Source organism: Psammomys obesus, unplaced genomic scaffold (genome assembly GCF_907164565.1).
Source record: "Psammomys obesus unplaced genomic scaffold, mPsaObe1.curated_primary_1811, whole genome shotgun sequence".
Taxonomy (NCBI): Eukaryota; Metazoa; Chordata; class Mammalia; order Rodentia; family Muridae; genus Psammomys; species Psammomys obesus.
The window spans coordinates 35,287,739-35,311,938 of record NW_026585644.1 but is presented as its reverse complement, the minus strand read 5'-3'; the positions used below and the strand labels follow the sequence as shown (position 1 = coordinate 35,311,938).

Genomic DNA, 24,200 nt, shown 5'->3' with positions numbered 1-24,200 from the left:
CCACTTACCATGTTGTTCCAGAGGCCAATGGCCATTTCAGCATGGCCACGTTCTGAGAAGTGGAGACAGTCTTCGGAGAAGAAGGTGAGGTCCATGCCCCCACGCTGTGAGCAGAGACAAAGAGGTTAACATCTGGACACAGCTGCCTGTCTCCCCTCCCAGCAGGGGACACAGCAGTTCCCCTTCCACCTGCTTCAGACACGGATGGAAAAATCTCCTGGTGTGTGTGTGTGTGTGTGTGTGTGTGTGTTTAAAGCAAACATGAATTATAGCTTCCCAGCCCATCCCTGTCCTGAAAATGAAAGATTTCCTTTCTGGAGTTGGGGGGGTGACATAGAAGGGTGCTTGATCCTTATTAACTCTATTGTTACTATTAAATTCATTATTTCCTAAACTTTCTAAGTTCTAATCATACTCTCTCTCTCTCACACACACACACACACCTTTAGGAAGCTTCCTGGAGCAATGCAATGAAAACGAGGGCCTATTCACAAGCTCTCTAGGAGCAGCTGCGGCTTACCTCATTCAGTGGGACAAGGGTATTCCGGAAGAAAGGCTGCGAGACAACTGCGAAGTCCTCGCGCTGCGTGTACTGGTGCTGGCAGGAGAGCGCGGAGAGGCCGCTCTGTGGATGGAGAGGGCGCTCAACCCAGCGGGAAAGGCTAGCCAGGGGCTACTTCAGCTGCCCTGGGTCGGTGGTGACGGGAGGGGATCCACCCTAGACTAAAGAGACTTCCTTAAAGGGCCTCTGCTGGCCCACACATAGATTCCTCCCGCTTGTAAGGGACACCCACCTCTTAGAGTCCTGTGCTGGCTGAGAGGGTCGGGCCCTGCCTAGAGAAGTTCTCTATTCACAGGCTCTATTTTATCCTAAGAGGCTAAGTCTAAGCCACTGATGTGTAGCATTGGGCACGGGCCTCGCTGTCCCCGCTGCGTCAAGGAGCCGGTGAGACCTAATTCACATGGGGAGCATCTACCTCATCAGCTCTCCGAAAATGCCTAAGAATTTAGGATGGCAGCGGTAGACAGCCCATGGGTTTTGGAGTTCAGTATCAAAACATGGAATATAGAAGGGTTAAACCAGATGCACCCATTCTAAGGATTTTGTGATTCATCTGGTAAATGGAGACAAGGGGGGAAGACAAGAGAGACACAGATAGCTTGAAGGTTCGTCGGTTGCAGGCCTACCTCCTAACTTGATCCGGGAAGGTCCACTGAGGTGAAGAGGGAGTGGGGTGGAGGGCTTCTAAGGGGAAGATTACTTGCCTGTGAAGAGGGATTGCTTTGCAGCAAGGCTTTGGGTGGGCTTGTCCCAAAAGGGAACAATGGTACCCCGACATGCAGGAGTGTTAGGGGAGGAAACAAACGTCCTTAGGACGGTGTTTTTGTTCACGGGGTGGGGAAAATGGACACAAGTGAGAGCCAGGTACGTTAACCCTTCCTCTCACAAAGGTTGGAGGTTAGCGATGCCCTCTGCTGTGTGACATCCACTCTGAAGGCTAAAACTGTTATTTGCTCGGGGCTGACCCTGGGCCAGGGGGCTGGGTTTCTCCCAGCTGCCCCTTTGGAACCTCCATGCCATCTTTCCCCCGGATAGATACTTTAAGGGAATAGGACCTCCTCTGAGGGAGCTGCCGCTTGCTCTCGGCCAACCCCTGGTGAACACACAAGTTCTGAGTCCTCACTCAGGGAGCACAGGAGTCCACAGGAGGAAGAAAGCATCAAGGCTCACCTGGAGGTCCCAGTTCACCTTCTTCAGCTTCTGCATCGCCGTGGGGCTTTGAAAGTGTTTCAAGCAACTGCAGTTGTTCCTATGAGACAAGAAATTTTGTGTTGAGGCTTCATTAGCCCAGCTGTGCCCTCCTGACAGGAGTTTCTGCCCACAGGGTGCAGCCTATGCCACTCAGTGGAGGTGGAATGGGGTGGGCGGGGCATGACACACAAGTACACCTACAATACTGGGGTCCAAAGTCACAGAGCCCTAATTCAGGAATGAGGTCAGAAAGGTGGGCTATGGCTGGGATGGTAAAAGTGCAGATTGAAGGTTTTGGCCCCAAGTTTTGGCACTGTTGGGTGGTGGTGAGAGCCTGTTCTAGCCCCATACATGGGTTTTCTATTGATGTTGCTTTGGGGGAAGATTTATTCCTATTTTAAGATTTATTTTTATTTTATGTGTATTGGTGGTTTTGCCTGCATGTATGTCTGTGAAGGTGCCAGATCCCTTGAAACAGGGCTCAGTTGTGAGCTGTCATGTGGGTGCTGGGAATCGAACCCAGGTCCTTTGAAAGGGCAGCCAGTGCTCTTAACCACCATCTCTCCAGCCCAGGTTTATCCTATTTTATAGGAAAGTACTCAGAGCTCTGGGGAGGCTGTGGGTTCATGTCCAGTTGTTCCTCAGCAGCAGAGCCAGAGTTTCAGGGAATCTCGAGACATTCCTGAAGCTCACGGTTTTCTGTGGAGAGTAGACTTGCCAGCGTGGACCTTGGGAGCAGGAGTGCTAGGTTGCCGTATCGGCTACTGGGCATGTCTCATTTTATGGAAAAAGAGACTAACATCCAGGGACTGGAGTGGCATGCGGCTCTCTAGGCACTTCCATGTGTTTGCTAAGTCCCTGGCTTCCGGCCCTGCCCTTGGTATTTTCCTCCTAGTGTGCCTAGGAGCCCTGCCTGCCCCAGGCAGCCTTGCGCTGCACACTTACTGAACTGCCAGTGGCATGGCGCATTTCCCGCCTTCGCCTTCGTGCAGGCCAGCCAGTTCCATGACCTCCACCACATTGATGAAAACCCTCGGAAGCTGCAGGAAGCACAGGGATGGGTTGCGTGAGTTCGAGGTGGGCGTGGGGAAGAAGCCTGGATGGAGGACAGTCTTCAAATCTCCCCAATATTACCAAAGAAGAAACAGATGCCCAAGGAGGGACACTGCACCAACTCTTTAGTGTCCCACTTCATCAGGCAGAAGAGCTGAGACCCAGAGAATTCCCAGCACTAATAAAAACCACAGTGGTTGCCTTCAAACCCAGGCCAGCTGGCTCCAGCGGGAGCTCTCTTGGCCATGCCACTGTCCAGCTTCCAAGTCAGTTAGAAGCTGTTTTGCAGAGAATTAAATACAACTGCCTAGAAGCAGCCAAGGAGGGGCCGTTCACACATGGCAGCAGAAAGCACCAGGGAATGGGCTGCTCACTACGCGCTCCTACCTCCTCATAGAGGATATCCAAAGCGCGCTGGACATGCTTGACATATTCCTCGGTTGAGTGGTTCTCCTGTGAAGGGAAAAGGAGGCTCTCCTTAAGCCTTCCATTCTGGGAGGACAAATTAGAGGATGAACCGAGTGACTCCTGTCCCCAAGAGCCCCACCTTCTTGCGTGGACCTGCTGGTGTTCTTTCTCATGAATACATCTCTCAGAAACAGAGATAAAACTCTTTACCCAAGGGGCACATGTGTTGGGCCCCAGAGGGGCATTTCCCTACACCATGTATCCACGGGTAGTTCAGGGTGTCTTCTGGTTCCCAATGAGCCCCACAATTCCGGACCAAGCAACATTGAAAGCCCCAGGGGTTAGGTTCTTCTCGTGCACCCCAGACTCCCAGTTCTGGGCAGAAAGGGAAAGGACTGAGAGAAGAGTCTAGAAGAGCTGAGCCTGTATGAGGCAAGATAACCAGCAGCCTCTTGCTGCTTGTTCTCTGTGATCCATCCAGGGCTACGAGCTGCCTGCCACCCCCACATCTGCCAAACATTCTACCACATCTTCAGAGTCCTGGCAGCTGCCTTTTCCTGGCCAAATAAAATACAGGATGTCCCCAGCTTAGAACAAGATGTATCCTGAAAGGTGCAGTTTCCAAAGGCTTGTAAGTCTGGACATGTTTCCCTACAGAGACACATCAGGAATGGGGTCAGCTCCCAGGCCAGCTGGCTGGGGTTGGTTGGTTAACTTAACATGGTCCTGAAGAGCAGCAAGGACACTCTCAAGTTTGGTTCAATTTTTTTTTTTTCCAATTCTACCTAGAAGATTGTATTACCTCCCTCTCCAAGAGAGGGCAAACTCCAAGCAGGCACAAGACAGAGAACCACTGGCCACCTATCTATGAGAAAGTACCATCTGTATGACCCCAAAGAGGCCATCACCTCAGTGTGTGAAGGCTGAGCTAGACCTTTGTTCTGAGTTGGCGGCGAGCCACTTCGGAAAAGCTAAGTGTGTGAACCAGAGGCTGCCTGGGTAGATTCAGTCACCTGGAGCCTAGGCTAGCACAAAACTCAAAAGGGGAGGGCCTGAGTCAGAGCCCAAGGTAAGGAAGGCAATGGGGGCCAGTGATTTCATCCTCAGGACCCCAGTGGGATTAGTTGGGGGCTCACCGGATTCTCACAGTAATGACACAGGTCGTTGCTTCCAATGAAGAGCGTCACCAGCTTCCAGTCTTCCTCTAGGTTGATTGTCTGAGGGGACAAATCTTGAGTTTAAGATCTGGGGACAATTGCTGGGGATACCAGCCATGCTACTGCGTCAGCTTTTTTAGATACCTTCGCATTTCTTGTGTCACACAAAGTATGAGGTGTTTATGTGGGGGGGTCTCCTCCATTATCATGCTGCCCTGAGATGGTGGGAGCTCCCCTGTAAGAAGTGGGTGTGTGTGCCGGTGTGTGTTATCTGCTCAGGCTGCTTTCTCCCCTGACATCCTCTTAAAGGGCTAGAGTGGATGTGGCCCACATTTCCTCAAGCTCTTGAAAGGCTTTATGAGTTATCACGCTCCTCAAATGTGACCTGAGGTGTTCAAAGGAGTCTGTGTCAAATGATGGAGCTTCAAGACAGTATCAGGGCTTTTGGGGCCTGGGTTCACGGAGGGAGAACCCAGCAGGGTCAGCACGGGTATGGGGGGGGTAGGTTCAGGAAGGCTTTGGAGCTGTGGCTCCTCACTCAGCCTCCACCTTAAAAGGAGTCTCTCCAGGAGCTGGAGTCCACAGCACAAGAACAGAGCATTAGAAAAAAGTGCAAGTGAGATTCTGGGGGGTTGGAGAGGGTGCAGGGGGAAGGATTGGAACGGGCAGCCTATTTTTAGAATTTTGTGTTTATGTAAGAGGGCTCTGGGAAGCCAGCTCTTGGATAAAGGGCCCAAGGCCTGTGATCTTGGCCAGTTCCCTGTTTCACCTTGCCCTCCTGCAGTCAGCCCTGGGGCAGGGTGCCTGCCAGGCAATGCTCTTGTGAACTCCCTTGAAGATGGGCTGAAGGCAAGCTGTCGGGACAACCAAGGGTCCATCAGGTCCCGCAACTCCCCAGTTAAAGTGGAGAGCAACTTTTTTGGGGGAGGGGGAATGGGGGGGTGAGTCTGTACTTACAGGTGTGCTTCTCATTCTCTCCACCAGGGCCTGAGCCTGGGCCGGCATGTCCCTAGGGAGAAAGGAGACCCTAAGCTGGGCTCTGGAAGGGCTAACTCCATGAAATTCTTTCAGGGCAAGGAGCTTACCTTTTGAGTCTGTTAGCTCTTAGTAACACAGATGCTAAGAGCATTTTTGCTTGTTGATTAATGGAAGGGGAATTAGCTGTTGAATAAGACTTAGAAACTAAATATCCCAATAACGGCAGACTTTTGTATACATGTGGACTATATGCCATATTAAATTCTTTCCTTTAATCTTATGACAGTTCTGAGAGACACTCAGAACTATGGTTACCCTCATTATAGAGGAGAAAACCAAGGCTCAGAGAGCTAAGCTACTTGGCCAAGGTCACACAGCCGGCAGGATTCTGAGTGAAGATTTGAACACAGAAGATCTGACCTCTGTGTGCCTGGCTCTTATATGGGTGCTGGGGACTCAAACTCTTCCTCATGGGCTCTCTCTCTCTCTCTCTCTTAGGGTGAACTCATACTTCTCCACACCGATAAATGACAGAGTAGAAATAAGGCAAAGAGAACGATTCTCAAACCTCACTTACGTCAACAGCTCACCTTTGTTCCCTCCCACACATACTGGACACAAGTGATGCCTACAGGTGTCAGCTACCTTCCGCCACTGCCTCTGCTCAGGCAGGGATGCTAAGTAAGGCAGTAAGAGAAGGGAATGGAGGAAAGGGGCGGGTGGGAGGCCGGGGAGATGCTCAGTGGGGAAAGGGCCTGCTGTGTAAGCATGAGGAGTGCAGTATGAATCCCCAGTACCCATGTAAAAGGCAGGCACCTGTGAGCTCCTTTGAGCTCACTGCTGAGGAGGAGACGGTTCACCCTCGAAGGTCACTAGCCAGCTGACTAGCTCTATCGGTTAGCTCTAGGTCTCAGCATACAAGGTGGGGAGGGCAGTGAGTTGGCTCAGTGAGTGATGCTACAAAGAAGCCTGAAAACCTGTGCCTGAGACCCGGAAGCCATGATAGAAGGAGAGAGGACTCTCAGACATGACCGTGTTCCTCCCATGTGTACGCCACAACACATCGCACATACCACACGCATGCCACGCACGTAATAAGATTAGAGGGCTGGAGAGTTAAAAAGTTTTGCTTGCAGAGGATGAGCACCCATTCCCCATGCCAGGCAGCTACAGCCACCTGTATCTCCAGCTCCGGGCATTCCAAACTTCTCTTCTGGCCTCCACGGGTATGCGTGAGCACGTGCACACACATGTACACAAAAGTAAATCTTTTTAAAAAATTAAGGCGGTGAGTTATTGAGAAGAATGTGACGGTGTCCTCTCGCCTCTACTAGCAGGAGCACAGGTATGCGCATGTATCTGAATGCACCCCCCCCACACACACATCCATACCACCCCCACCTTCCAAAGAGAAGGGGAGAGGAGGAGGAAGAGTGGGAGCACTAACAGACTGAGGAGCCAGGCCCCGGTGAGCAAAGCCCGGGCTCCATGCTCGTGACAGGCATCCTAACGGTCACTGGGTGCTAGGATAATGGTCCACAGGGCATAGTGTTCCGTGGACAAATAAGCCCTTCCTCACGTAACACTGAGGAACAACCTCTGTGGCACTGAGATTCAAGCTGAGCCCTGGGCCCAGGTTAGGCTTCCAAAAGAAGTGTTCTCTGTAAGCAGAGTGACTCAAGCCTGTGCCGTCTCCCTGGTGACAAGAACGCAGCAGCAATCCTCCTGCAAAGCAAATACCCAGCACGCTCTGCTCCGTGCAGGAAATCAATGAACCTGGTCAGGCATTTCAGCTTTAATTACCTGGGTTGCTGTCAACAACTGAGAGCCCAGTGAAAACAAACCACTGTCGTGCTATTTGAAGGGCCCTGACATATAACTCTCTAGTGTCAAAATACAGCTCTTTTTCTTTTTTTTTTTTTTAATTCAAGGATATGAGGCAAGACACAGAAAAGCAGAGGAAGAGAACGGAGGTGTCTGATGCTGCAGGCCACTCTGCAAGTGTGACTCATGTCCCTGAGGGACAGGAGGCAGAACTGGAGTCAGCAGGGACAGAGCCTGCTCATGTAGAAGTAGATGGGCTCTTGCCTCTTTAACCGTGCAGTGGTCAGAGCTACGTTCAGGAACCGCCTGACCTAGGTCCTTTTCTAACTTTCTAGGTGACCTAGAAGTGCTCCGGCCCCAACGCCCACATCATAGTACCTGTGTCCAAGGGTGTGAGGATTACAGGAGATAATCCACATGACGTTTGGTGCAGGCCCAGCATAAAGGGGACGCTCTGTGTGCTGAGGTTATGACCCATCTGGGTCCAGATAGGGTCCTAAACACTCACTGTTCCACTTGCCACTTCCAAATTCCCACCTTAATCTCTTTGCTGGTCTCCCCCACCCCCGTCAAGTCAACTCACTGAGCTCTGGCTCCTTCTTCTGCCATGTTTAATCCTGCTGTCTCCTCCAAGGTGCCAGTAGAGAATCCAAGGATGGAAGGGTTGAACTTCTTCAGTATGTCTTTGAAGAGGGATGAAGCAGAGAACACAGGTGAAAGGAGCTGGGGTGGGCATGTAGTTTGAAGGCACAGGTGTGTGGCAGAGGGGTCCTTATCTCTCTGGGGCTGGCTGAGTTCCTCCCCTGCAGATGGCTCCCTCTTTCCTCCACTCTAGGCACAAGGCCCTGGCCTTGGCGAGTGTTACGACGGTTGTGGTTCCTGGTGTGGTACTTACTGGGCAGTGTGGTATGGATGTCCAATGTCCCATCTCCTCCAGTGCTGGGGAAGAGAAAGTAACTTGTCTAAGTCGCGCTGACCTACCGCCTCCTAAGCTGTCAAAGGCAGGAGTCCGGCCAGGGAGATTCTGCCTGGGGGCTTTGCTCCGGCCACCCTCAGGGCTAACACAAGCTTCACAGGGTCTCCTTGGATATCAGAGGTGGACCATGGGGACCTAGGCTTACCCCTGAGCATGTGATGGGGAGCCCACTTCCTACACCTCTTTTTGTTTGTTTTGTTTTTCAAGACAGGGTTTCTCTGTGTAGCCCAGGCTTTCCTGGAATTCTCTCTGTAAACCAGGCTGGCCTGGAACTCAGAGATCTGCCTGCCTCTGCTTCTGCCTTCCAAGAGCTGGGATTAAAGGTGTGCACCACCACTGCCCGGCTTCTTTAGGGGAATATTACCTACAGAGAGTGAGCCAAGAGCACTCTTACCTCCAAGATAGGCCCCTCCAGGGGGTGTTCTGGTTGTTGGTCTCACTTGGTCGAGCTCCCGTGGCTATCTGTGAAAAGCAAAGAAAGCTTTAAAAAGACTGCAATGCTGTGGTGCAGCTAGAGGGCCTCTGGGCATCCCGCCTGCCGCAGCCAGTATTCAGGTTGGCCTTTTCTAGGCAAGCTTCACATTCTTCTCTGCTTCTACACATCTGCAGCTGTAGTTCCTCTCCCAGACTTCTGCTGATTCTTTCTGACACCCTCCCCGTTCCCCAGCAAAGGTCCTTTCTCTTGCACTGTTCATCACATCCTTGGAGACAGTCACTGATATCACATCTGACCTCAAAGGTGGCCACATGTTCCCTTCCTGCCACCAGGAAGTACTCTATATCTCTTCCACCATTTGCTTCTGACACGTCCAGGGTCTAAAACAAAATACTGACTCCAATATGGACACCATAATCCAGCATCTACTTTCTTTTGTTTTGTTGTTTGTTTTTCAAGACAAGGTTTCTCTGTATAGCCCTGGCTGTCCTGGAACTCTGCAGACCAAGCTAGCCTTGAACTCAGAGATCTACTTGCCTCTGCTGCCCAAGTGTCTCCTGAGTGCTGGGATTATAGGTGTGCACCACCACCTCCTGGCCTTTCCCACCTTTCGGACTGTGCAAAGCCTCAGATGGAGGAACACCGACCTGACACTCATTCCAAAGCCTGAGGGCCTTGAGCTGCTCTGCTGTCCTTGCCCTCCTCCCTTCTCCTTTCCTGGAGTGCTCAACCTCCTCCTCCCCAGCCCCAGGAACCTCTAGTTCATTCTCTTCCATCTTTGACCACCTCTCTCCCTGCTAGCCCCTCCATTTCAGAGGCAAACCCCTCTCCAGTGGGGACATCGTAATCTGCAGCCCACCTCCCTTTGTTGCTTCTGTCTTTCTAATTTCTTTTCTATGAAGATTTCTGGAGCTGCCATCTTTTACTTTTCTTAATTAAAAAAAAAAAAAAGACACATTCTACTTTTGAAATATACCAAAGTAACACATGTTCACAGTAATCGGAGAGTTAAACAAAGATTTAAAAAAATAAAATAAACAGGGGCTGGAGAGATGGCTCAGCAGTTAAGAGCATTGGGGCTGCTCTTCCAGAGGACCCAGGTTCAATTTCCAGCACCCACATGGCAGTTCAGAACTGTACCTCCAGTTCCTGGGGATACAACACCCAAACACTGGCAAAACATCACTGAAAACAAAATTAAAAATTAAAAAAAAATAAACAAATAAAAAACTTTAAAAGATGAAATAAGATAGACAACTTAATCTCACCACAGGAGCCTCGCCCCAAGGCTGGGGGTACATCTCAGCTATGCTATGCCTGCTATGCCTGACCTAGGATTGGTTCTCAGGATGGCATAAAACTGGGTTTGGTGTTGTATGCCCATAACCCCAGCACTCTGGAGTTAGAGGCAAGAGGATTAGGAGTTTAAGGTCACCCTCAGGAAGTCTGAGGCTAGCCTGAGCTCTTCTCTCAAACAATAACTATTGCCCCAGCTGGGCCTAGTAGCATATGCCTATCATACCAGCACTTGAGAAGCTAAGGCTTGCTGGAAGATTAAGGCTAGCCTGGGTTGGCTACAGAGCCAGTCAGAGCCAGTCAGGACTATTTAATGAGAGCCCTCCCCACAGCTCACAAAATGAAAAGGAAAGAATCGTGGTCCTGACAGTCTGCGGCATGTACTAACATCAACTATTTCCCCTGCTTCCATGCCTCGCCCCGCCGGGGTGAAGTCATGGTTGCTGGGGCCTGGTGAGCACCCTTCACTACTTTCCCATGTCCACACCGCAATTAAAAAGCCTTCACTTCTGCGTGGGGTGGTTTCGTCTCCACAGGAATGGACATGCATTTTCAGAGTCCTGTATGTCACCTCTTCACTCATGATTCTCCTCCCCCGTCAGTTTCTTGCTCTCTACGCCAGAGGGCTATGACTGCTTCGCTCTTCCTTTTAGAATTGCTGAGAGAGCGTGGTGCACACGAAAATAGCTAAACAGTGGGCTACTGCAACTGTGCCAGGACCAAGTTGGGGTTCCCTCTGTCCCTGAGGAGCATGTCCTTAGGTGGGGTCAGGGGCTCTGGGCAATGTGTAAGTCGTATCTTTCACTCTTAGGACTGGGTGGATGGTGTTGAGTTCAGGCAGGTTTGGACATGTGTATAATACTGACAAGATGTCAGGGAGCAGTGGGGAGGGGAGGGGATGGAGGCCTTGTGCACGGGGGTGAAGTTTAAGTAGGACCAAGGAAGATGGGGGCTGGGAAACGTGCTTCATGCCTGGTAGGGACTCCCTGCTGAATGTAGAGTTGGTGCTGAAGGAGGAGGAGCTGACTGTACAGCCAGGCCCAACTCCTTGGGGCCTACCCTGGCCCATGGCTCAGTACTCACAGTGAGAGCGTCACCCAGTGCTGCCACCACCTTGATGTCTGCCGGCCGGAGCTTGTGGGCTAGGAGAGGCAGACAAGAGGCGAGCTGGTGGCTGTCAGCCTTTTACACTGAGTCTGCTCCACCCCACAGGTCCCTCCGTTGCCTGTTTCCAGCCGAAGGTTTACCAGTGCTGCCTCATCTATTCATTCAGAACAAGAAGGCTCTGAAGGGCATGGGCTTGATGGCTACCATCCAGTTCCCTATGGGTGGTCCAGCAGCGTTCCAGTGTGGATCACACAGAATAGGCAGCTTGGACCACAGCCCTGGCTGCACCTGTCTCACCAATCAGGGAGGACTGAGGAGTTGTGTAGAAACTCCAAAGGGACAGAAGCATCACCGAGGGGAGAGGCTCAGCGGCAGCAGACCAGCTTCTCAGGGCCTCCAAGCACTGAGCTCCACCACGCAATGGAACCAGCAGAGTCCGCTCGGTGCTCTAGAGTGCACCTACAGGCCTCTCACCTGACGTGGCATTTTGTGGGGCCCTTCGGTGAAGGAGGTGTGGTGGTCCCACTTACCTGAGGTGGGCACACTGCTGGAAGGACTCTGCTCTGTGCACAGGAAGTCACTGCCCCAGTTCTAAGTCAGGAGGAAGAACGACACAGGACCATCACTTGCATGCAGGTGAGGTGGACCCAAAGAGTCAGCCAGGGACCCTAGAAATACACACTAGAGGGGCTCTAAGAAGGGGAATAGTTAGCAGTAGGTATAAAGAAAGGGGATTAGAAGTGGGCTTCTGCTTGCATACACATACATACACGCATATACACATAGACACACACGAATACACACACACACACACACACACACACACACACTGGCTCAGCCTTTCCTTCCTCACTTATCTACATCTGAATGGAGCCAACAGCCTCAAAGTAGGGGAGAAAACAGTGAATTCATACAAGCAGTTCTGCAAAGGACACAGATTTACACATCCAACAGGAGAGATTTTAGATGTCTAACGTGAGTCCCTTGGTGGGTGTTATTAACATTAAGCTGATTGACATTAATTACGATGCTAGAGCCTAAACAACCACCCGTTAAAATATTTTTAGGAAAATACTCAAGTTTTGTAATTGTGAAGCTCCTGGCTTCTGCACGTCTTCCTTGTGCAGCTGTGTCTCCTTCTGCCTATTTAACCCAGAGCCATCGACCCCTCCTATGTGCAGAAAGGAACACCTGCCCCTCTTGGTGGCTCCTCTCGTCCTTGCCGCTAACACAGAGTGGATTTTCCAGGTGCCTCCGCCACACTGTGAGTGTGGCAGGAGGGAGAAGGCACAGAAACGACAATCCAAGGAGACTGCTGAAACACCGACGTTCTCCACATACGTGCTGGGTGTGCAGTAGCGCCTCTCCACAAAAGTTTGACTGATTTTTATCGAAGCGTGAGTGACTGCCCAAGCCTTGGAAAGGTCATCTGAAGAGAAGCCTTCTTAAGACATCCCCCCCTCAGCCACCGAGGAGAAACTGTCAATCTAAACACAGCTTTCACCTCATAGGAAGGGAGGCTAACTGTCAATCAAAACACAACTCTTGCCTCAGAGGGAGGAAGTTGATTTTTCAGAAGAAAGAGAGAGAGAAGAGAGAATAGAGCGACCATGGCCCAGGAACATAGATTTAGGTTGCCTCAAATAACATGTTCCAATGTAGAAATGGTTCTGTGAAGTTTTTATAGTCACAGAACAAAAGAAGTACATTGATGGAAACGTCAGATGTCTGAGTTACAGCGAGGAAGGAAAATGTCCTCTCAGATGCTACCTGATGACATTTTTAGCTTTAGTGCTCATGAAAGCAAGTGGTCCGCCTGTCCAGTCACTGTATTTTTTTTTTTAAAGTTTCCCCTGATAATCACAAGGATTTAGGTTGAGCACAGAATTAGACAATGAATAGCTACTAAGGGGACTAAAAAAAAAAAAAAAAAAAGCACAAGATGAATTGGCTCTGGATCCACACATTCTAACTCTCTACACTCATGAAATTTGGATCAACCTTAAAGAATCTTTAACATAAGTGTGGCTTTCATGTGGGTATGTGGGTGGCTGGGTGGGGCTTTGACAATCGGTCTCCTAAACATTTGCTTAGTCCAGTAGATCAGTTTATTCCAGGGGCCTGCTCAACAGGTCACAGTGATTTTGCCAGGCTGGTGAGATCTTTTATGGAAGCTAACAACAGGCAGACAGGAACACTGTGCTTGGGAAAAGTGCGACTTAAAACAAAAGCAAGTTCTAGAGCCATAGAGATCTTGCACCATAGAGATCTCTGATAGTTAAGCATGTTCTATGTGGGTTGAACATACAGATCAGACCTGAGCATGCACACCTGTCACAGAGTAGAAGACACCATGTCACCAGGGCTTCCCAGGGTCCTGCCATTTTGCTCTGTGTATACCAAGTAGGTCCAGAATAACCCCCAGGACCCTGCCTTTGTAAAAAAAAGAGGTGGTGTTGATATTGCCTACTTTAAAACACCTACCCTTCTAGCCTGAGTTTTAAAGTCTGCCAAGAGTGGGAGAAAAGATCCCTGAGAAGGAAGATCCAGGAGAACAGGCCCAGCCCCACTCTTCACCACTGCCAATCCAGCACTCAGCAGGGTGCTGCTCCTAGTAGTATCCAATAAGGAAGGGGGAATGGACAAATGAATGCCTGGCTGACGAGACTTCTCAGTCACACAGGAATTCGGTCACTGGTTCAAGCAGGGCCTGACCCCTTTGGGTTACCAAGATGGCAGAGCTCCCAGCCGCCCCTTTAATAGGACGGTACACTTGTCGCTTCCTTGGCACTCCCACAGGGGCTAGTCTCAGTGCTTCTGTTGGCTTATGAAAGGTCTTTCTTCTAGGTTTAGTGGTTCCCGCCTCTAATCCCAGCATTTAGGAGGCAGGAGGATCACTGTGAACTAGAGACCAGGCTATAACACAGTGATAGCATATTTCAAAAACCAAACATAGACTTAAACGAAAGCTAGGTGTGGTGGTACACACCCAAAATCCCAGCACCTGGGAGGTGGAGGCAAGAGAATCAGGGGTTCAAGGTCATCCTTGGCCACGTGACAAGTTTTAGGTCTGCCTGGACTACATGCAACACTATCTCGAAAAGCACTCACTGACGTCTGCCAGTCTCTTAAAGACCAAATCCTCAAACCTCCCATGGCTTCCCTTCACTCTCCAGCTGAAACCTAACCTCCATTCCTGGGCATGCAGGCTGTGTGTGTCCTGGCCCTGAGCACTGCTTTCATCCCATCTCCCACACTCTTCACTCACCACATCCCATGCCCTGACTCCAGCCTCTCTGACCTTCTCCCCCCTCACTTACACTCAGCTTCACCTCCTGCCCCCAGGGTCTATGCTCTCTGATCCTTTCGCTTGGACTTTTCTGGCTCTCCAAGCAGGTGGCATCTTTTTATCCTGCATGTTCAAACCTCCCCTTCTCAGACAGGCTAAGCAGCTACGGTGCACCAGAATTGGCCACCGTTCCCCTGGCTTATTGTGCTTTGTTCCATCTCCCTTCACTGAGCAAAGGCTGTCCCTATCCCAAGTGATCGTTTTAGCTATGTCCTAGATGCCTCAACTCAGCAGATGGGTCTCCCATCTGTTCAATCTACTCCAACTCCCTGAAAAAGTGTGTGACACATATTAGATGCTTAATAAACAGTTGTGAACTCCCCACTGGGCTCTGACTACCCAGGTCAGGTCCACATCAAATGCTCTGAATCCCCACCAGCCCTGAGCACAAATGTGAAATGTTTGAGTCTCTGTCCCATTGGACCAGGCCTAGGTCCTTCAAGGTGTGGTGTGGTCCAGGATCTGGCAAGCCATTTTTGGAGTGTCAATCCTTAAAGTCACAGGGTCCTGAAAGCTCAGAGCAGGACTAAATGATTTGCACCTCGTAAGGATGGGTCTGGTGTGGATGTGCGTCAGCTTCCTTTTGGGGCCACACCCCTGGCACAGAGATTCCTTCCCACTGAGTTTAGGTTTCCATCTTCAGGAAGTTGATGGCACTTCACATTCCCTTCCCACCCCCAACAGTAATATTCACCTCCTGGTACCCCCCCACCCCACCCCACTGTCCAACTCTGCAAGGCTGAGCCACTTAACTAAAAACAATGTTGCAGAGCCCTGGACAGCAAAGGTCAGCACACACTGATCGCTGGCACTTCCTCCTCTTGGCCGCTGACGTCAGGTAGGCAACTTGAGAACAAGTCAGGACTATCCTGGGGCTTTGGTTCTGGACCCTTTTCTGTGCATTCCAATGCCCAGTATGTAAGACGGGTATATTTGTGCTTGAACTAACAGTGAAATCTGCACCACGCCCCAAGTCCCTGGCAGGTGGGACTGACTTGAATCTAAGAGACACAGGCATGAGTCATAGCTTACCTCAATGGCTGGCTTGGTAGGGTACGTGTAGTTACTGTTCCGGAAGGTTCTCAGGAAGGGCTCGTCCTAGGAGGAAAGATAAATTACGCCGAGGTTATCTAACAGCACGAAGGCTGCAGGTGAGCTAACCAGCCTGCCTTCTAGGTTTATTTGTCAGGGTTTTGCATCCAAATGGAAAGGCCTGCACAGACAGAACTTCAGTCCTTCCCGGAAGGGATTCTGTAAACGCTTATTAACCAGGGAGGCACAAATAAAAGGCTTAGAGAAAGCCCTACACCTCCTGCCGCCTGGGCTCCATGAGCTCATGTAGTCTGTAGCAATTACACATCTCTACAGCTCTCTCAGGCTTACCAATTTTCTTCGTGGGTTTTTTTTTTTTTTTTTTTTTCTGGCCAAAGAATCACATTTCAGTGTTTTTCTTTCAGAAGAAGGATTAAGATTACTGATGTAGTCTATTATCTGTCCTATTTTTTTTCTTCCTTGTGCCGTGTGCTACCCCCTTGACGAACCTGCTTGCCAGGCTCTCCTCACCTATCTGCTGTACAATCAGTGCTGATCCAAGCCCTGTCAACACTCCCAGCCCACCCGGTTGCAGGTGACGGGTTAATCAAAGAAGGGAGGAGGAAGTTGCGAAGGAGAACCAGGGGAAAGGACAGGGGAGGGGAAAACACACAAAATGGAGTGAAGCGAGGTCAACCTAAGGTCTGGACCAGAAAATAATGGGATAGACCCAGGGCTAGGGACACTCAGGGAACATGCTTGTGGAGTAGAAAGACCAAGGCTGGAAAAAAGAGGTGCAGGGAGATGAGAAGGGGAAGCCAGATGGTTGGAAAAGATGTCGTTAGAGATCAGCTCCAGGTGGTTGTAAACTAACTCTCCACGGTAAACTCAGCTGGAGAAGGTTTTATTTTGGCTCAGGGAGGAGGCGAAGGAGGGGAGGAGAAGGAGAAAGAGAGAGGGAGGGGAGGAGGAGGAGAGAGGGAGGAGGAAGAGGAGGGTTAAAATGTTGGGGCCTCTTTCCCCTTCCCTTCTCAGTGTTGGCACTCCCATCTGAAACAGAGGCCAGCCACATGCAGGTGGTGGCTGACAGACCAGTGCAAGACAGACAAGCCTGCAGTGGCACTCAGCGTAGTTAATTAGGCTGTTTCCGATCAGTGTCATCTGCATGCCAACAGTCACCCAGGAGGGCAGCCTGGGTGCCTTCTGCAGAAGACAGACCTGGACCCGTGTCCAGTTCCTGTGCCCACAGCAGTACTGAGATGAAGGCAGCAGATCTGTCCCTTTAGGCACAAGGGAGAAGGACATGAGATACTCCCAAGCAATGGAAGAACTACAGACCCAGGAGTTTGGAATTTGCCGACGGACTGATGCAAGACTTGGGGACCACACATCCCTCGGGACAAGACTGGGTGTGGGTGCTAATTATGAGTCTCCCTCCACAGAGAAGCCCTGGCTGGAGCTGGGACCAGTGTGGCCAGCACAAGAGAGAGCAGAAAACACAGACCATTTTTACCTTGCTGGAAGAGCTAGGAGTCACATAACTATTTATCTGACCATAGGATCCATTAGTTGGGGGAGAAGTGAGAGTGCTGAAGGAATAAGAGGAGAGAGAGAGACCTTGGAATTCTGCCTTTCTTGGCTCTCCATCCCTTGGTGCACGTGAGTCAGACTGGTTTAAAGGCCTGGGGTGGAGCTGATTTCGTGAGAGATTCCTGGCTGCCAGCCTGAGCAGGTAGAAAGGATGCTGCCTGGTTGCCATGGGCTGCCATGGAGGCAGAGTCCAGGTGAGAGCCAGAAGTTGAGTCAGCGGCCAGCAAACTAGGCTGCTGCACAGCTAGATAAAAGACAGTTCTGCAGAGAAGGGAGGGGGCTTTTCTGCTGGGCTCCATAGACATTGAATTCTCCTACCTCCCTTTTTTGGTAGGAGCAGCAATTTTATACCATATGTAGCTTCCAAGGGGAAATGTGTTTTAAGGGTTTGGAAATATAGGGTTGGTGTCTGGGAAAGGAAGAACGGTGGTGAGTGAGAGACTAAGGAAGCTGTTGCTATGAAGTTCGGGGGTGGGGGGCTCTAGAAATAGATCAACCTCGGTGAGAGGATGCACACACACTCAGAGAAGACAGTAAGACTGAGGCAGGAAAGTCTGAGAGGGGCGTTTTTAGGGTTAGACATAGGGATGCCATTGAAAGGTGGGAAGGGAGGCAGCCAGATGAGACAGAACAAAATGAAGGTGTCTAAGGCTTTCCAAATCCAAGAAGGGGCAGATTCCAGCCAAGGAAGAGCAAGTTGACTGTGACAAAGGAAGAGAAGAAAAGAAGCTGAAAGAAGACGGAGCTCATTTTCCAGATGGCTCAGCTCTGGGGTTAGGGAAAGAACTGGCCGGGGAGACAGTTAATGCAGGCAGGGAGAACAGTCCACAGAGCTAATCAAGACTCAGCTGTACATAATTCAGCCAACCTGTGAATACATCCCAAAGCCACGGTGCGCTGTGAAGTCCCCCTTCCTGGAACAGCAGAATGTGGTAGCAGTGAGGCTGGGGGCTGGAGAAGGGAAGGGCACTGGAAGTACTCACTCTCAGCTTGCTGCCTTGCCCCGCTCCCCCCCCTCCCCCGCCTCCCCCCACCCCCATCCTGCTTGGTGCTTCTATGTTTAGACACAGCCTGGATGGAAATATGCACTGCCTGGGCCCCATCAGCTCACAGAGACACGGTGGACTTCTGCATGGCTCTGAGGCACAGGGCAGGGAGCAGATGGCACCTGAGATGCTGTGCAGTGAAGCTGGGCTAGCCAACAGATGGACCCTTTTGGAATGAGCTCCAGGGTTGCTTAGTAACAGCTTCTCCTGGACTGGGCTTTTACAGGCTCTAGGAATCTGGATCTCTCCCCTCACCTCATCGCTAGTTAGGTCAGGCTCTGTCCGGAATGGAGGAGGTAAGCTTGAGGTTCGAGGTAGAGCATCACCCCTTTGAGGGTTCCCTGCCTGAACTGGGACAAAGAGGGCATACTTTGCCTTCGGGCTCACACAGAAGGAACTTTCCCTGACCCAGGATGCATCCTCAATTTGGCAAACAATATACTTGTTGGGAGGAAGAGCTCATGATGGCTGAGGGTTGACACACTGGAGGGGACTCCTGTGGTTGGTATTCAGTATGGCTCTACTGATCATACTGAGATACTCAATTTTAGGCCAGGGAGATGGCTCAGTTGGCAAAGTCTTTGCCACACGAGTATGAGGACCTGAATTTGAATCCCCAGAGCCTATCCAAGAAGCCAGAGGTGGAAACAGGAGGATTCATGGGACTTACTACATCAACCTCTGGCCTCCGTGTGTGCATGTACACACACATACATACAAGAGTGCCCAAAGAAAAGGGAAGCGAAATTATGGTGTGATCATTGATTTAAGTCCTCAGATGCTCCTTACTGCCCAGGTTGTCCAGGCCCCTCCCTTAACACCCCTGGGCAGCCTGGGGAAGGGGCAGTGAGTATGTTTACACATGGCATCGAGGAACGTCCCCCAAGCCCTTTTTTCCCCCCAGCATCTGATCAACTGTTGGGACTCATGCACCCATGCACACTGAGAGTCACTCTCTTTGCTTGGAGCACCAGATCCAGTCACGGAACCCATTGCTCTTCTCCCTTCTTCTTGCCAATCTGGCCCACAGTATAACAGATTGAGCCAGGCACTAAAGGCTGAGATGAAAACACAGCTGACAAGGAGCATGGAGCAGGGTATGGGTTCCCCTTTTCTTGGGCTCCCCAGCAGTTATCCCAAGGGAGCTGGGAGCCTAGGCTGAGGCTCTGCCTGGTAGGGAGGGTGGGAGAGGCTGGTGGCTGCCTGACCCAGGCTGGAAACCCAGCCTCCCAGATTAGGTCAGGCGCTCTGCTTTTATGGCCACTAAGGGCTCTCTAGCCTTGGCCATATTTGGTTAAAAAGCCATAAGACAAGATCAGAAGCAGGAGCTGAAGGCAATGGGAACGTGAACCTGCCCCCACTCCAGGCCTGAAGTCACATCTAGCATATTCCTCCTTAAAAGGAGCCCTAAGCGGTCCCTTATGCCAATTCAGGCTGGTACACTCAAGCTCTCCCTTTGTGGCTTCCATCATTGGCCAGACACCCACTAGGGAAAATACCCAGTGCAGGCTCTGGGCTCTCTGGTCCCTCTCTTGGCCCTCCCACCCACATCTAGCCACTCCCATCTGCTCCACACTTTCTTGCTCTCCTGGCTTCTGTTGCCCAGGCTCCTTTCTGTGTGGACCCATCTGTATCACCCATCTCCAAGGAAGCATTTCCCTTTCCCCCTCCTCCAAGCCCATCTCTCCTAGGGGTTGAGCAAGCCCAACTGAAGGAAGAGGAAGAAGAGGAGGAAGAGGAGAAGGATAAGGACAGGCAAAGCAGTTCCTCCCTTATTACCTGGGTTGGGCAGGCCATGGCTATGAATGCTTTCAGGTCCAAAGTATCCGTTTTCTTTCCCAGAGGCTCAAGCTGATCAGGGAAGAAAAGAAAAACGCACCAAGCATGTTTGTTTCTGTTGAACACTCCCTGGCAGCCTCCTGCAGCAGGAAGGCTCAGAACATTTTGGGGTCTTGGCTTTGACTTCAGGATCTGTCAGATGTTGGCAGCAGGATCCAGAGCAAGTCAGTTAGCTTCTCTGGAAACTCAAAACACTTCCTGTGGGGCTGTGCAGGGGCTAACAGGAGATCACACGTTTTCAACTGCCTAGCTTTCGTAACGGTGTAAAGAAAAGGTTTAATAAATGAGGGTTTCCTGCTGTGTGTGTGTGTGCGTGCACATTGATATGTGGGTAACCATGCTTGTATGTGCCGATATGGAGGTCAGAGGTCAATGTCAAGGGTTTTTCGCTACTGCTCTCCACTTTATTTTTTGAGTAAGGGACTCTGACAAAAACTTGGGAGTGAGCATGCTGTTCCAGCGAGACTGGCTGGCCAGCAAGCTCCTTGCATCTCTGTCCCGCAGCACTGGGGTTATAGAAGAGTGCCCCCACACCTGCTTTTACTCTGAACTGAGGTTTACCCCTGAAGCCATCTCCCCAGCCCCCTGATAGGCTTTTGTGAAGACAGCCTCCCTCATCATGGCTGCCAAGCACAGAGGACAGCAGGCAGTGCAGCCCGGCCAAGTCCATCTCCAGGCTTTCCTACAGCCACACTGTAGGCTTCTTCAGCTGTGCCAGCTGCCGATCCTCTGGATCTGCCCCACATTTTGTAGGGCTGGTGCTTTGCACTAGGCTAGCCTACCAGAAGCGGTCCTTTATCTTACCATGTTGACCCAAAGGGCTCTTGAGAGTTGAGAGTGGAACTTCTGGTTTGGGAGGATGCAGTCTGGGGCAAAGAAGGATGTATCTGGATGTCCATCCTGAAAGAGACAAAGGGAAAAGGACCTTCCTGCAGGTCCTGTGGGGTTAGAGGCAGCCATAGGCTACGTGGTCCATGGGACTGACCACAGAAAACCCTCCTCCGTGGGAACACCTGAGGGACATGAGGGCATCCTGCAGATAAATAGGTTTGGGTGACCTCAAGCCTGTACCTTCTTCTCTGGCCTCCACGTTCTCCACTCTATGTTTGGGCACATTTGTATACTGCCTAACTCATGTTGTAGAGAAGAAGCAAGTTTCTCAGTTCTCAAGGAGTCGTGAGTGGTGGATCAGTTAATATTGACATCAACCTGACGGGATCTAGAATCCCTGGAGACACAAGCCTCTGGGCATGTTCATGAGGAACTTTCTAGATGAGGTCACTTGGGGATGCATTCCCGATTCTCTACTTCCTGGCAGTGCAGGCAAGGCCACCAGCTGCCTCAGTTCCTGACACCAGGCCTTCCCTGCCAGGATACATTGTGTCTTTTAGACCAAAACTAGTGAGCCAGAACCAATGCCCCCTTCCTTCCTTCAATGGCTTTTGTCAGGTATTTTGTGACTAAGATGAGAAAAAGTAACTAATACTAAACTAACAAGGTGTGGGGGTGGGAAAGGGGTGAGGGGGGTGACAGAGGAAGGTGGGGAGTGGGAATTGGAGGATGGTGCACTTCCTTCCTAATCCTTATCCCCTGCATTTAGGTAGAGAGGATGGAAGAGGGCACCGAGCAACCCTGGCCAGAGCTGGCATCAGGCTAGCCAGGCATTTGACTCCAGCTCTTCTCTCTGTAGCACCTGGAGACCCGGCTCTGTTCTCCTTCTGGATGAGGTCTTGGGATAGAGGCCTTACCTGCTCTGCCCCCAGAGTTCTGCGCTGAGAGGCAGCGCCAGGCAAAGGGCATGGCCTGTAGGTGGGGACATAGCGCCTGAGCTCTCCTTTAAAACGGCTGGGGCCACATGTGAGAGAAGCCACAAGCTTTGCTTGTCTTTTTATACGATCTCTGATTTTAGGAAGGGCATGTCACATCTCTGTCCTTCTGTTCTGTGGGGTCACAGCATCCTCAAAGGCAGTTGTGGCAATCTTATCTGTGAGGCGCATAATGCCTGGGCTCAGGTGGTAAATGGCACCTTGCATGCCGGCGTAGCATCTGCAGAACTCCCTGTATCCTTCCAATGATACTATTCTCATGCTGCCGAGGTCCTCCATTTCTCGCCTTGATTGTTCTTTTGCAAGGATGCCCCTAGAAGTCCTTCCTCCAGAGCCCAAGGTGGAGGCAAGGGAGCGTACCTCTAGAACGGGGAGCCTGGTGTTGAGGAAAAAGGGCTGCAGTACCACAGAGAAGTCCTCCCGGGTGTCATAGCGGCCTGACTCAACCAGCTGGAGCATGCTACTCTGCAAACAACACACAAGCAGCAGCCTTGAGTACAGGGTAGGGTAAGGGCATGGTATCTCTGTCCCCATCCACTTGGACAGGAAATCTGACTCAGTCTTTTACATAATGTAAATGCTTTTGATAGCAAATCCCCTTTCAGAGATTTTGGAAATAGGTTTTTTGTTTGTTTGTTTGTTTTTTGTTTTTTGTTTGTTTGTTTAGTTTTGTTTTAAACCTGCCATCTCTAAAGGGCTGGGAAGAAAGTCCCACGAAGAACAAAAGACAGAGAAGACACTCCAGAGCACACCAGGCTCCTAGCCTGCATTTCTTGTGGCCTGTGGGGACTGGTGTGAGAGTGGGGGGGGGGCAGGGATATAGGAAGAGGCTGGCCTCCAGTGTGGCTTCATGGGGCATCCCAGGCCTACTGGCTAACAATGATAGCTGCCCTGTCCTCCGGGGAGGGCAGCATCTTAGCCACACCAGTGTTGTCACCTTGGATGCCACTGGGCTATTTACAACCAGGGAAACTGAGACCCTCTGCTAGGTGGAGCAAAGGGAGGGACACAAGATGGCTGATGTCTTGCTCTATTTCCTTCATGCCTCCCCTTGTGGGGGCTCTGGGCTGTAGCAAGAAGAATACAGGAGGAGGATGTAGAAGCCCCCCCCCCCCTTTGCCTTACCTGGTAGGATTGAGCAAAGGCCTCCAACCTGGCCAGCTCAGGGGAATTCTTCCCTGGGGTCAGAACACAGTTGCACAGGACACTGTACAAAGAAAGGGGAGGCAAGAAGATCCACAGCTGAAGCTCCATTCAGGGACTGCTTCTGGCTACCCAGAGCTGGTGGGGCGGGGAGGGGGGAGACAAAGTTCACTCAAGCCCTGATTTGAGAGCACAGGCACCTGGAGGTTCTGAGACACCTGTTCAGGCACCAGAGAAAGTGACAAAAGAGAGGAATCTGAAGTCTGAATGGGTTCACCTTAATAAGTACTAGGATTGGGCTTCAGAAGCTAGGCCCAAGTAAATGAATTCAGGCAATGGGAATGCAATGTTTAATTAAAACAAACAAACAAACAAACAAACAGCGATGCATCCTCTAGTACTGAAGCAGGCCAACCAGCGCTCTGATGCTCATATCCTGGGATGCTCCTCCAAAACTATCTCAACCCCTTTCCTTTGATTATGAGTTAGTTACATTCGTATATACTTAATATCAAGAGGAAAGTTAAAGATGACCTTTGACTTAAGGCTGGATGTTACGTTCCAATAAACTCATGGCAAGTTTGAAACACTGTGAATTAAAAGTCATTTTCTGGGCTGGGGAGATGCCTCCCTGGTTCAAGTGTTTGCTGTGCAAGTGGGAGGGCCAGAGTTTGGGTTCCCAGAATCCCCCGAAATGCCGGGTGGGCATAGCAGCCCACCTGTAATTACAGCCTAAGGAATGGAGACAGAGGATTGCTGGGGCAAGCTGCCTAGTGAGACTCGCCGTACCCGTGAACTCTGGGGCTGACGGAGAGACACTGCCTCACTGAATGAGGTGGAAGAGCAATCAAGGATGGCTTCCCGGCACCAACTTCAGGCCTTCACAGGCACACACAAATGTGTGCATGCACGTCCGCACGTGTGTGCTCCCCCATACAAACATGCACACACAGATGCATCACCTCTCCCAAAAACGAGGAGAAATCATTTGCTGTCCCTGCCAAATATTACATCAGAGCCCCATTCACCAGAGTAACCTGGCTGTTCCCCTTGGTGGTGGTGGTGGGGGGGGGTCTTTCTTGGGGCAGCTTGCTGCTGCTTCCAGGGTCACTTGAGAGCGTGGGACTACATATCTCCAGTCCATGGAAAGACTAGAGTCTGAGTATGAGTGCATGTGGCTATTTCGCCATTGTAAAAGTCAGAATCCTAAGTCAAGGGCATCTGTCTTTCTAAGGCGTTCAGGACGGTGCCTGGGGCACAGTGAATTCTGTGAGATTTGTTAGGTCAATGGGTGAATGAAAAAGGTGTGAAGAATGAGGAATCACACACCTGCGTGCCCAACACCCACTTAAAGCAGCAAAACACGTATCCTTTCCGTCCCCCCTTA

At 50.9% G+C, this 24,200-nt stretch overlaps 1 protein-coding gene across 1 annotated transcript in view; it reads right to left on the bottom strand.

Annotated features, from left to right (window-relative positions):
- Plb1 (phospholipase B1) overlaps window positions 1-24,200 on the bottom strand; it is a 104,602-nt gene that overhangs the window by 9,567 nt on the left and 70,835 nt on the right. The window contains exons 39-55 of the mRNA XM_055622056.1: window positions 22,796-22,877; window positions 22,031-22,135; window positions 20,649-20,744; window positions 19,785-19,856; window positions 15,370-15,435; window positions 11,519-11,579; window positions 10,965-11,023; window positions 8,544-8,611; window positions 8,069-8,112; window positions 7,757-7,856; window positions 5,329-5,380; window positions 4,351-4,431; window positions 3,194-3,259; window positions 2,699-2,793; window positions 1,733-1,811; window positions 521-625; window positions 9-104 (exon numbers count right to left, since the gene is read on the bottom strand). Of these exons, the coding sequence (XP_055478031.1) occupies window positions 9-104; window positions 521-625; window positions 1,733-1,811; window positions 2,699-2,793; window positions 3,194-3,259; window positions 4,351-4,431; window positions 5,329-5,380; window positions 7,757-7,856; window positions 8,069-8,112; window positions 8,544-8,611; window positions 10,965-11,023; window positions 11,519-11,579; window positions 15,370-15,435; window positions 19,785-19,856; window positions 20,649-20,744; window positions 22,031-22,135; window positions 22,796-22,877 (1,327 nt within the window). The remainder of the gene's footprint in view (window positions 1-8; window positions 105-520; window positions 626-1,732; window positions 1,812-2,698; window positions 2,794-3,193; window positions 3,260-4,350; window positions 4,432-5,328; window positions 5,381-7,756; window positions 7,857-8,068; window positions 8,113-8,543; window positions 8,612-10,964; window positions 11,024-11,518; window positions 11,580-15,369; window positions 15,436-19,784; window positions 19,857-20,648; window positions 20,745-22,030; window positions 22,136-22,795; window positions 22,878-24,200) is intronic.